Source organism: Lontra canadensis, unplaced genomic scaffold (assembly GCF_010015895.1).
Source record: "Lontra canadensis isolate GAN:19392208 unplaced genomic scaffold, GSC_riverotter_1.0 scaffold60, whole genome shotgun sequence".
In the NCBI taxonomy this organism is placed as follows: Eukaryota; Metazoa; Chordata; class Mammalia; order Carnivora; family Mustelidae; genus Lontra; species Lontra canadensis.
In genome coordinates, this window is record NW_022631054.1 from 5,079,502 (window position 1) to 5,092,486 (window position 12,985).

Below are 12,985 nucleotides of genomic sequence, written 5' to 3' on the forward strand. Positions count from 1 at the left end.
CGAGTCACCGCGTCCTCAGTCCCTTCCCTTCCCCACCCCCGCCGGGGTCTCCCGGAAGGGCCGGCAGTCGGCGGGGGTCCCCGCGGTCCGGGAGGTTGGCGGGGGGACCTCGCCTCCTGGACAGACGCGGGGCGCGCGTTCTAAGCCGGGAGGGCGAGGGCGGCCGGTGCCGGGAGGCTGCGGGGCGGGCGGGCGGCCTTACCCCCGGGCCCCGTGGACACGGTGACCTGCGCGTAGGTGGCTCCCGCGGCGGTAGCCGGGCCGGACACGCCGTTGAGCGCCGCCACGCGCACGGTGTAGCGCGCCCCGGGCCGCAGGTGGAGCAGCGTGGCGGCGCGCTCCCGCAGCCCGGCCTGGCGCGGCACGAAGGCCACCCGCGGCCCGCACGGTTCGCACGCGCCCCCCGGGCCCTCGCGGCTGCAGCGCAGGCACAGCAGCGAGTACGTGACGTCCGAGCGGCCGCCCGAGTCGGCCGGCGGCAGCCAGCGCAGCCTCAGCGCCAGCGGCGAGCGGCTCAGGCTGTACTGCAGGTCCCGCGGCGCCGACGGCGGCCCTGGGGGGACGGGAGGGGGGGCAGGGGGAGCTGTCAGCGGGGCGAGCGGGGGTAGGCGGGGCGGGGGTTGTGAAGGGGGACGGGAGGGGGGCAGGGGGAGCTGTGAGCGGGGGGAGGCGGGGCGGGGGGTTGTGAAGGGGGAGGGGCAGGAGGAGACGCGGCGGGAGTGGGGAGGAGGGACGGGGTGGTGTGGGGCCAGTGAGGCGGGAGGGACAGGGAAGGGGGCCGTTGGGGCCAGCGCGCGGAGGAGGGTAGCGAGGGGAAGGGGATGAGGATTCACGACGGAACAGAGTTGCGGGGCGGGAGTCCCCCTCCTGGTTGGGGCGCAGGGTGAGGTGACGGCGGGAGGGGGGCGCGGGGACGAGGGGCAGTCCACTCCAGGACCAACCAAGAAGCCTGACCTCGGTCTCGGGACCCTCTTCCTGGTTCTTCCAATCCCAGGCCCCGGCCCAATCCCCATCCCAGGGTCCCCTCCCTCCACCCCGCCGTCTGGGTCGCTAGTCCCCAGGCTCCCCACGCTCTCCAGTGCCAGCCCCCTGCCCTCGGCAACCCCTCCACCAGGCCTTTCCTGATCCGCCCCCCACCCCCCCCAACGCTTTGGAGGGGGGCACTCACGGGTGCAGGAGGCCGAGGGCGGGTCGGTGGGCGAGCGCGCGTAGCTGTCCTGGCACACGCAGAAGGTGGAGGCGTTTTCCAGGGCCCGGCTGTGCTCTGGGCACGGGGAGCAGAGCAGCCGGCGCGAGGACAACTTGTAAAACCCTGGGGGACAGGCTGCGGGGCAAAGCCACGTGAGGAGGGGTGTCCTCCACAGCTCCTCCCTCCCCCACTGTCCTGCCTGCCCCATTAGGGTGAGTTTAGATCCCGGAACTGTGCGGAGAAAGGGGGTCTCCCCTCTTCCAGCACTGCCCCAAGCGGTAGCAGCTCCGGACCCAACCGCCCAGTACTACCTGACCCTTAATAAGTGCTTACTGTGTGCTCAACACTATTTTACTTTCAGTAGTTCACTGAACCCTCACAACAGCCTGTGAGGCATGTATTTTATCCTCATTTTTAAAATGAGGAAATTAAGGCTCAGAGAGGTTCAGTAGCTTGGCCAATGTCCCACGGCTGGTAAATGGTGGGATTCCAACCCAAGCAGACACCATCCTACCCTAATGGCCACTGGGGAAAGAAAATAAGCCAGACTCTTCCCCTCTTGATGTGAAGCCAGAAGACAGGTGCCTCCGAGGGGTGTGTCACAGCTCCCCAGGGACAGACACCCACAGGCTTCTCGTTATGCGCACGCAGGCGCACTCACACTGTTGTCGGAGCCCAACCTCCCACCACTACCATTTGGGTTCATCATCACAGATCCTCAACTGACACACTTGGTTGCAGTTTAGAAGTGGAGACAGACAGATGGAGGGGAGTAGAGGGAGGAGGGTGAAGTTTCCCCAGTTCTAGTCTTGACACCCTCCTCAGTGACTTTGCTTCTCTCACTTCTCTGCTTCTCTGGCCTCATCCAGGACACAGGCTGTTGAGAGCACAGGCTTTTGTATCTGGACAACCTGGGTTTGCAGCTGGGCTTTACCCCTTAGTTGCTGGTGGCCTCGGGCAAATCTCTTGACCTCTCTGAGCCTTGCGCAGAATACCCACCTCAACAAGGTTGATGGGGGATTAGCTGAGATGAAGTGTAAGCCGCTTAGCCCAGCACAGACAACATGCTCACAACCATGGTAGTAATTACTGTTCCTCCATCACAGGCCTGAAGTGGAAATTGCTTAACGCCCACTTGAAAACTTTGCTCACCAGCTGGGCCAGGCGGGAGGGAGGCAGTGGCTCTGGGGGCCCTCCTCTGGGAGTCCCAGTGATTCTCACCTTGATCCCTGCCCCCACCCGCCTGGCCTTCTTTCTAGTTCAGCTGGTTCTGGAAGGCTGGCCCCAAGAAGCCCCAAGAAGACATGGTACAGTAGAAGGGATGCATAGGAGCCCTCAGGAAGAATGTTCGGGCTGTGTGAGGAAGAGGGGAGTGGACTGAGGGTCTCCATGATCTGGAAGCCTTTAGGCTGGGGAGGCTCGGTCTTGCTTGGGCAGCAGAGCTTTGGGCAGGGTTTCTGAAGCCCCAGGGGCTTTGGAACTCTCTGCCTTCAGAAAAGAGCAAGGACTCACTAACATCGTGGTCTGGCGGGTGGCAGCAGCCCCCATTGGGACACAGGTGGCCTGGGTTCCCATGTTGACTCTGCCACTCCCTATGCCTCTCTGGCCTCAAGAAACCATCAGCCAGGTGGGGGTAAAACCCACGGCCTGCCAGCCTCCGCTGTGAAGTCAGAGCAGGGATCTGTTTGCAGGTCTCACAGCGGTCGGAAAAAAGGACCAGAGGCTCCTTTTCTCCATGTGTTGGTGGACACTTGGGGTCCTGGAGATGTGTGTCACAGCAGAGACAGCAGTGGTTATCTCTACTTTGACAGGCTCTGCATAGAGGAGGTTCGCTTTGAGGGGCAGGCTCACAAAGCCTCCAGACTTCTGGCCCCACCCTCTCTTCCTTAAGGTCAGAATCAAGTGTCAGGGATCACCTAGCTCCACTCCCCTGACCAGGTCCTCCAGCAGCTTTCCTAGCAGGAGCCACAATCTTTGCTTAGAAATGGGGAGCCCACCTTCTTCTGTGCCCCTGCTGAATGGCACTGGCAGTGAGAAAGGGCTTCCTTATGCTGAGTCCAAATTGGCCCCTCTGTCTGGAATCCCCCCTCATGCCACCCCATCAAAAGGCATCTGTGTGCCCTGTGGAGACTTAGAGAGTGTCTGCTTGGGTCAACTCCCCAGTGCCAACCACCCCACCCATGCCACACTAAACTCTTCTTTTCACACTTCTGACTCTTGTCCTATAAGGTTTTACATTCCTCTCCTTTCTTTCTTTCTTTTTTTCTTTTTACAAATTTTTACATTATTTTTATCTTTTTTTAAAAGATTTTATTTATTTAGTTGACAGAGAGAGACACAGCAAGAGAGGAAACACAAGCAGGGGGAAGTGGGAGAGGGAGAAACAGGCTTCCTGCTGAGCAGGGAGCCCAACATGGCCTCTATCCCAAGACCCTGGGATCATGACCTGAGGCAAAGGCAGACGCTTAGCTTATCGACTGAGCCACCCAGGAGCCTCAACCCCTTCTCTCCTGGCATACTCTCATGTTTCTCCAGACCCCAGCTCAAAATAATACCTCCCTTGTGAAGCACTCCCCGGCATTCTCCGCAGTTCCCTATTCCTCAAGGCAGAGCCAATGCCATTTTAAGTGACTTTTGTCTAGTCTCAGCTTAAGTCAGAAGTGGGACTGGGTTTCTCAGTGTGTGTGTGTGTGTGTGTGTGTGTGTGTATGACTGCATGATTGCCCTCAATGTGTATCCAAACCCTCTTCTCCAGACCCTGATCCATTCATCGGATGATTTATTTTATTTATTTATTTATTTATTTATTTATTTATTTATTTATTTATTTATTTTTAGCACCTACTATGAGCCAGGTGCTTTGGAGCGAGGCCCTGGAGATAGACTGCATAAAACAGACCAGGATCCTACTGCCCACTGGCCCAGATGCCCTCCTCCCACCTCACAGGGAGAAGAGAGACTGTCAGCTGGGAATTCCCTCAAGGTCTGGCCATCAAACTCACAAACTTCCATCTACACCCACCTTCCTTCTCCTCCTTCCTTCCAGGCCTATACGAAGGGATGGGCCAGCTCCCTTTGAAGGCCTCCAGCCTCCCCTCCTCCACTCTGGGTCCTGCCCCTTCTTCGCCTCCCAGACTATATCCCATCAGTCTTGCAGCTCCTAATTCTTACATCACTCTTTCTCTACCTATTCTTCCCAGTGACAGAACAAGGGAGTGCTGCAGTAAGATTGGTCCATTTCGGGTGCAGACAGTGAGGGTATTATCTACAGAGTATTAAAAAACAATAAAACTGGGGCGCCTGAGTGGCTCAGCCGGTTAGGTTAAGCGTCTGCCTGCAGCTCAGGTCATCATTCCAGGGTCCTGGGATCAAGCCCTGCATTGGGCTCCCTGCTCAGCGGGAGTCTGCTTTTCCCTCTTCCCCATCCCTCCTCCCCCATGAGTACATTCTCTCTCTCAAATAAATAAATAGAAATATATTTTTTTAAAAAACAATAAAGCTGACTAAAACATGGCCTGATCTTTATTAGCAGCTAGGATCAGCAATTCTAAACCATGTCAGTAATAAAATACATCCCCCCGGGGCAGGCTGCTCCCACCACACCCCACTTGGTACCCCACGGGCTCCTTCCTCAGCAGATAAACAAGGCTCCTATCTACAGCCAAAATCTTCTCTCAATCCGGTTTCCTCTTTAAGATACCACCCCCTCTCCTCGCCTTTCAAATCCAGCCTTCCAGGAGTTTTGCACATTCCCTGACTCTCACTCCACATCTTCCTCCATCCCCCAACCTACTGAGCCTGGTCTGTCTGTCTGTCTGTCTCTTCATTACTCTCTCTCTCTCTCTCCATTGCTCTTGCCTGGGCCACCAAGCAGCCACTGTCCAAAGCTCGCCTTACCTGAGTGCTCACTCACACTATAAGCTGTTCCTTCCTGGACCCCTCCATGTGCCTGGGGCTGCCATGAGATCACACTTTCCTGGATCTCCTCCAACCTCTGATTCTCCCTCAACGTCCTTTTTTATGGGCTTCAATTCTTCTACGCGTCCTTACGTACTGCTGTTGTGTGAGACTCCATCACTGGCCCTCCTGCTTCCTACCTCACCTTGGTCAGTCCCAGCCACACCCACGGGCTTCTAGTGGTACCTGTATTTCTGTTGCTGAGGTCCAGACTCACTTTCTAGCTACCTCCCCTTGAACGCACCGCAGACATCATAAATTCAGTGTCCGTCAGTGTCCCGTGTTCTCTACCCCAGTGAATGATCCTCTGTCCACTCAGTCCTCTAGAAGCATGCAGATCAAAAAGGACTCTTCTCTCCTCCCTCATCACGTGGTCACCAGGGGCTGTGGATGCGTCTCATTTTCCCACCCATCCTCATGTCTCAGTGATCTCTGCCACAGTTCAGACCTTGTGCTCTTTCTCCTGGACTACTGCACTATCTTTTTCTAGTCTTTAATCCTTCCTTCCCCCAGTCATTTCTTTGTAATTGCAACTCAAGTGATCTTTTGGAAATATAAATCTGAACATGTCAGATTCCTGCTTTAAATCCTCCGCATCGGTCTACGGCATAAAGTCTAAGCTCTTTATTCTAACGTTCAAGGCCCTTCATGACCTATTCCTGCCCCTCTCCAGCCCCATCACCCCTCACACCCCCAAAGGCCCTTTGCTCCTAGCCCCAGTCATGCTACATTCTCTCCTGCCTCCATGTTTCTGCAGACAATCTCTTAATTGAGAATGCTTCTAGCTGCCTGGAAGAAAGGCCTTCTCCACACTTAGAATTGGCTTCTCCCTTCTCTAGGCTTCCTCAACTCTGTTCATATGTGTCACACTCTATGGTAACCACTCCTTCACCCAATACTTTTTCACTGTGCACCTACCATATCCTGTTATGGACTCTGAGGCTGGCGAGACTGATTCAGTCATTGCCTGAGGTCAGTTCCTAGTCCAGTGGTGGAAACACACATAAGTAGATCACTGTGTACCATGGGGTGAGTGCAGAAATAGAGGTTGCCATCAACTACACTTCAATTAAAAAAAAAAAAAAAAGCAAGAAATAGAGGCTGCAATGGATGCTGGAGAGCAGAAGTGGATCCTAACCCTAATTAGAGAGCTCAGGAAGGTTCATGCCTCCAAGTCCCTTACCAATCCACAAGTTCTCCCTGAGGAAAGAGATGGTGACAACATCTAAATAAAATAAGCCCTCCTAAATGCATTTGGTAAGTTCTCAGGTCTAAATGAATGGACGATTGAACAAAGGACAGGGGACCTTTAGTCATTTCTTTCTCTGTCTTCCCACCACTGTATTAATCCCTCTGTTAGATCACGTAATACCTTGTTGTGATTTTCCAATTTTTACATTTTCATCTGTAGAGCTGCTGAAGAGTTGAAATTATACCTGACTCATTTCTGTTGTCCTGCCATCCACAAAGGGATGTAGCTTAAAAGAAGCATCCCTTGCTCTCTTTACATTAAGGGCAAGCATCCATACTCCATCCTTACCCTCAGTCCTCAGAGCCAGAGATCAGCGAGAAAAGGAGAGGTCTGGTCCTGGTGCCCTACAGACCTGAGAACCCAACCAAACCTGCACATGACCAGGATCTCCCTCAGGGGGCACAGTGACTCATAGTTCAGAGTTGGGTGGGATCTTAGTGGTCATCTAGTGCAAACTCCTGACCTCTTTCTCTCTCTCCAGCTCAAGAATCCCACTGCCAGCCTCCAATGTGCATATGGTCAGGGAACAGGAGCTCACTCTATAATGTAACCAATGCGTCAGCTAGTAGAGGTGGGTTGCTGTATCCTTCTTCCCTATGCCTAAGGGAGGCAGTATGGTGTAATAGAAGGAACTTGACAGTTGGGCAAATCTGGGTTCAAATCCTGATTCCCCATTTACTAACTTTGCAAATGAGGTGTTAATAATTTTCTGAGCCTCCGTTTCCCCATCTGCAAAACAGGGATACTGGCGACTTACTTTATTGTCGGGAATAAATGAGACGTCCTTTGTGAGGTGCTGATCATAGTGCCTGAAACGCACGCCCCTAAAGCCCCCCCCCCCATATAGAGTCAAATTTACTTCCTAGTAACTTCATTCAACGATCCTGGCTGGACTCACTGGAAAGCTCCACAGAAGACCAGGACTCGGCTTCACAGCCCACAGCTTCTCCACTCCCCCTCCGGCCTCTTTGAGCCAGAGCACACTCTCTCCCTGTCGCCACCTGCGCGCTCGCTACATTCCCACGCCACACCCCCTCGTCCGCTGAATACCTTCACAGATGTCACCACGTTCCTGGAATCCCGCACTGCAGCTGCAGCGGCCCACGGGCACCAGCCACTCACCATCAGCGCCACAGTGCATGCGCGGGGGGCGGCCGGGCTCCCCTTCTGAGTGCGCCACACACGTTCCCGTCACCTCCACCAGCGTGGAGAAGGCGCTCTCGGCCGCGGTGGCCGGGAACGCTGCCAGGCCCCGCACCGTGGCGCGGCACTGCTTGTAGTAGACGCGCACGGAGACCAGCGCCACGCATGCGCCCACGTCCTGAAAGGCCAGGTGGAAACCCCGCCGGCTGAGCGGACCGATCTCTCGCACCTCTGTGTTCAGCTTCATCTTGCGCTCTCCCAGGTCGCCCTGCGTGAAGCTCTCGTCCGCCGCGATTGTATCGATCTTGCGGGGCCGGCTGCCACCTGCTCGGAGACGCCCGCGACCCAGGTCAGCCTCTGTTTCCAGGTAGTAGACGTTGAAAGTCTCCTTGCAGGTGCCGGCGGCGCCCGGGATGCTGCTGCAGTCGCGCAGCGTGAACTGCAGCTCCACGAAGATGCGCTGCCCGCGGCCACGGCTGATCCAGCCAGTTTGCAACCAGTTGTCCTGGTTGGGCTCCAGCACGTTGCACACCTGATATGTGCGGATGGGACGGTCATGCTCGTCCACGCCGCTGATCTCCTCCCACTGGGGAGGAGAACAAAGATGCGGGAAGCTCAGAGCCAAGGCGCCCCCAGGAGGTCGAGTCCTGGCAGTGACGAAAGCTGAAAACCCCCTCCCCATCATCCCTCATTCTCCCTCCCTCCACCTCAGGCCCCTGAAATTATAAGATGCAGAGCTGGGAGAGACGTTGGAGACAACGAAGCACAATCTATAATTTTATATGTGGGGAAACTGAGGCTCCAGAGAGTGAGAAAGAGTGATTTGACTGGATATGAACGTGAGTTAGCCCCAAAGTTGGGAATGGTGCCTGAAGTCTCCTGGCTTTCCACCAGGTGCCCATTCAGTGACCAGGCTGCAGTCACAGAGCCACATCTCCCAACCCCCACGCCTAGTTTCTAACCTTCCTTTAGGATTTTAAGTCTTGCTTGTTCTGTCAATCCATCAATCAACAACACTGCTTAGAGGGTCTACTACATGCAAGGTATTGTCCAGCATTGGATCATCTAGATGACACATTTATGTTGCTACACACAGGTAGTTTACCCCTTGATATATATTTTTTCCTTTTCTTTTCTTCTTGGACTAAGAACAACGTTTCCTAATAGGCCACTCTGGCATGAAGCCAGTGCTGCTGAAGACCACATGCTCTGAGGAGCATTTTGTGCTTCTGTAACCACAAGGAACCAAAGGATTTGAGTCCCAGACCATCAGAAGATTCCTGGCACAGGGAGAGAAAGTTTACACTTACCCCATTACTTGGCAGTGCAGTCCAGCCCAGCTCAGCCTGGGAAGCTTTGGAATCCAGGAGGATAACTATGGAGAAGGAAGAACAGAGAGGTCAGAAAACCAGAAGGTCAGGAAGGTGGGAGGGACCTTTTTGTGAGTTCACTGTAAATTTGCTGAGGGGACAGAGACAAATTTTTCCTATTCCTTATCTTCCCATGAAGGGGTGGGATGTGATATAGCTCAAATACAGAAAGATGTAGCCATGACTATTGGGGATGGAACCTGTATTAGTTTCCTGTAGCTGCTGTAACAAATTGTCACAGACTCAGCGGCTTCAAATAACAGTAACTTATTCTTTTACAGTTCTGGAGGTCGGAGGTTGGAAATCAGCTTCACTAGCCTAAAGTCGGGGTGTCAGCAGGACTGGCTCCATCTGTAGGTTCGGAGGGGAAAATCCATTTCCACTAAAAATTTTCAGCCCCTAGATTCTTTGGCTTGTGGTCCCTTCCTCCATCTTCAAACTGCATCTCTCTAATCTCCTTTAGTGATCAAATTGCCTTCTCCTTTGGCTCTGACTCCTCCTGCATCCTCTTCTAAGGACCATTGTGATTACCTCGGGGCTATCCAAATAATCCAGGATAACCTCTTCATCTCAGGATCCCTACCCATATCTGCAAAGTCTTTTGCCTTTTGGAATAACATTCACAGGTTCTGGGGATTAGGGTGTGGACATATTTGGAGAGTCATTATTCAGCCTGCCACAAAGTTCATGGAAGTACTCTAAGATTGTCTCTAAGATGGAGGTGGTGTTGTCAGTGAGCCATCTTCCTGCCTTCCTAGGCTCCCTAAATTACAACTAGAGTGCCAAGAAGAGGGAGAAAGTGAGTATATTAAAGGATTTCTGCATACATCCTGAATTCACTCATATTCAGGGGCTCTTCTGAGATCTGAAGTCACCAAAGATGGAACAGGCTTGAACCTTCTTAGTTTGACTCCCAGGGGCTCTAGGGGAAATGAGTGGAGAGACTCTTCCAGTAGCAGGAGAAATAAAAATCTCTTCTCTCCTCTGCTATCAGTGTCAGTCCCAAAGAAGCACTGGTCTGGACGGCACAACAACAGCTCAGAGGCAGGAACCCTGGCTATCTTGAAGTCTTGGAAGATTACAAAGCTGGAGCTTAAACAAGGGGGCGGGGCTCCAAGGAGAGGGTCTCTAAGAGGGTTGGCTTCAGAGGCATCGGAGACTGTAAGCAGGACCGCTGACAGCTCTCCCGATTTGGGTATAACTGACAGCACATCGGAATTGCATAGTGGAAAGCCTCAGAGATCCGGCTCCCCAACCCCCTGATCAGCGCTTCAAATTCCAGCTCCTCAGGATTCTGCACCTGGATATGATGCCTCTGGATTCAGTTCAGTGTGCAGCTCCCCCAAATCCAGAATCAGAGGCAAGACGCGGGCTCTGGTACCGCAGGCAACCCCAAGCCCAGCAACGCGGACCGCGTCGGGTGGTCACCGCTCCAAATTCAGCACTGCGGACAGTTCCCTCGCCAGCAAGTCGGGTTGCTCTCGGCCCCAGCCACCCCTTCCCGATAAGAGCGCCCCACCTCCTGCCTCGCTATTCGGGCTCCATACCGTCGTCCCGTACTTCGATCTCACCTCCACATCTCCCTGTCTCCTCTGCTCTCTTCATCTCCCCGCCCCCACACCTCCCACCTCCAATCGCTCAGCCTGTCCGTCTCACCGGCCCCTGAACCGCCGCTTCTGGCTCCCACGGTTCCTGGGCTCTTTCTTCCCTGGCCTCCCAGGTCTCTAGCCCGATCTCCTCAATACCTCTCTCTTTCCCATTGCTTAGCTACCGTTTTCTCTGTCTCTTTAGTTCTTTGCTTCCTGCTGCCCGCTTGCTTCAAATCCCAATACAGACTCCAGTCTCTCTATACGACTCCTTTCCTCAGAACCCCAGTTCTCCAGCCCCTTATCTTCTGGCATCCCAAGCTCCAAGAACAGCCACCACTCTCCTCACCTTCCTCAGCCGTCCCGGGCCTCCCTGGTCCCAAAAGCAACGCCAGACAGAGCGGCATCAGGCAGACGAACAGGCGCAGCGGATATGGGCCGGCGCCGGTCTCCATGGTCCGCAGACCGAGCTGTCAGTGCGGCGGCGGCTCAAGCCGCGCCAGCCCCAGCACAGCTGAGCAGTGCCCCCAGACCCTAGCGCCTTCTGGGGGCGGGATCTCGCTGGTTACCATCATCCACGGGGACCAATCACCAGGCACCGCCGCGGGAGGTCCACCAATCCTCCCCAGCAGAAGGTAGAGGGGTGGAGTTTCATAGGCCAGGGGCGGAACAGCTAAATGGAAGGGGGAAGGAAGGGGTCCCGCCAGTCTCCAAACGTGGGGGTGGGGCAGCGCTGAGCGCTAGCCTGGCTCCTGGGGAGGAAGATGAGCCCGCGGCGATGGCCCAGAGCGCGAAACCTTAGCCTCTCATTCCCGAGAAGTAGACAATATGGGCGTGGCTTAAGGACGAATGCACCTCGGGGAGGCAGCGACACTTGCAGCCTCTGAGCTAGCCTTGAAGCTCCCTTGTTCCCAGGACTTGCAAGGGATTTTCAAGCCTGATGTCCTGACCCCAAGCCCAGGGGAGTTCCTCAATCTCCCAGCTCTTGGCTTCTTCCTATGTCTGCGGCTCCTGGCGTCTCCTGGCTCGGTCCCGCCTCCTTCTCTCTCCTCCCCCCCCCCCCCCCCCACACACACACCGGCTGCAGGAAGGGGCCAAGCCCGACCCTGGAGCTACTCGAGAAAGGAGAGCAAAGTGGGAGACGGAGTCCCACCGTACCAGCAGACCAAGGTTGGGAAAACGTGTGGACGCCTGGATGGGGTTGGTGGTAGATTTTGCACGAACGTTTGGTTCCTCGGGTTCTTGCTCTTGCTGCCAGCACACAGGCAGCACTCTGCACAACTACCCATTTCCCGGGTCTGCTCAGAGCCTGGAGTGCCCCACCCCCCACCCTTTGACAATCCCTCTCCGCCCATCCCAGGGTACTCGTGAAGAGCTCAGTGGCCAAGATTCCGAGGCGCCTGCGAGGCAGGCGGACCAAGCCTCACAGAGTTCAACCAGCGCTGGAGAAGCTGCAAGGAAACGTGGAACACGACCTCTATCTAGTGAAGGTCATTTATGTGCAAGCTGAGGGTTTAAGGCGTTGGTGGTGGGAAGGGCTGAAGCCCTCCAGGACGAGGGAGGCGGCTATTGAGCGCCACCATCTGGGCTGAACTTGAGCAGACAAAGCTCCACCCACCCTGTAGCTTTTCAGTGCTCTTTTCTTGGGGGACCCAGCCCCTCTGCTTTGGAAGCAAAAGTACCTGGAGAACCCTTGAAAATCATTGAGTCCTGTGTCTCCATGACCTGCGTGGCTTGACTGTGCGTTTTGTATATGTGTGTTCCCTACCTTCCCAACCAAGACTCCCTCAGTGCCATGCTCTGTGCTGAAAATACCTGGGTGAATCTCTGTCTCTGCCACAGTCCATATCTCCTTGAGCACGGAGAATTATGAAAATTCGTGGCATAGTGGAATTCTGCTCACTTACAAGCCGCTTTCGTGTGTCATTTGTGTGTGTGTGTGTGTGTGTGTGTGTGCCTACACACGCGCATCTAGTATGTGTATACGAAAACTTGTTCACTCACAGACATACTTACTGGACAGCCCCAGTAGGAGTGGCTGGGAGGCGCTGGACTCCTTTGTAGGTAGAAAGAAAGGTTATCAGGAGAGGCTGGGGCTCGGAAACCGCACCGGCTGAGGAAGCAGAAGGAGGTGTGGCATCCAGCAGGTTCTTGGATGCAGGCGGGGTCTTTGAAATCAGATCTACCTGAAGAAGGGCTCTCACACCCCCACCTCTTTTCATCTTTATTCTTCTCACGGTTGGTTTTCCCCTCCCCCTCTACCCCCAGCGTTGGGAGTTGGTATTTTTAGAACCTGCTTAGAGACCCAGGACTCCTTTCATTTCAAAATGAGTCCTCACTCCACTGCCCCATCCCCTATGCAGTCTTAAGGCACTAGTTATGGCTTCTTACCTGAGCGCCAGGGACTTCAACCTGGAGCTTCTGACCTTTATGTGCTAATACAAAATGCAGACTCCTCGTGAGCCTGGAAAGGATCTTCCAGGAGCCA

At 54.7% G+C, this 12,985-nt stretch overlaps 1 protein-coding gene across 3 annotated transcripts in view; it reads right to left on the reverse strand.

Moving 5' to 3' along the window:
• EPHA10 (EPH receptor A10) overlaps positions 1-11,018 on the reverse strand; it is a 38,590-nt gene extending 27,572 nt beyond the window's left edge. For 2 of the 3 annotated variants that reach the window (XM_032877303.1, XM_032877302.1), the window contains exons 1-5: positions 10,847-11,018; positions 8,852-8,916; positions 7,449-8,127; positions 1,169-1,324; positions 203-553 (exon numbers count right to left, since the gene is read on the reverse strand). In XM_032877303.1, the coding sequence (XP_032733194.1) occupies positions 203-553; positions 1,169-1,324; positions 7,449-8,127; positions 8,852-8,916; positions 10,847-10,952 (1,357 nt within the window). In that variant the 5' untranslated portion in view covers positions 10,953-11,018. The remainder of the gene's footprint in view (positions 1-202; positions 554-1,168; positions 1,325-7,448; positions 8,128-8,851; positions 8,917-10,846) is intronic. The other variant, XM_032877304.1, reaches the window with a different exon arrangement.
• Positions 11,019-12,985: the final 1,967 nt, after the last annotated feature.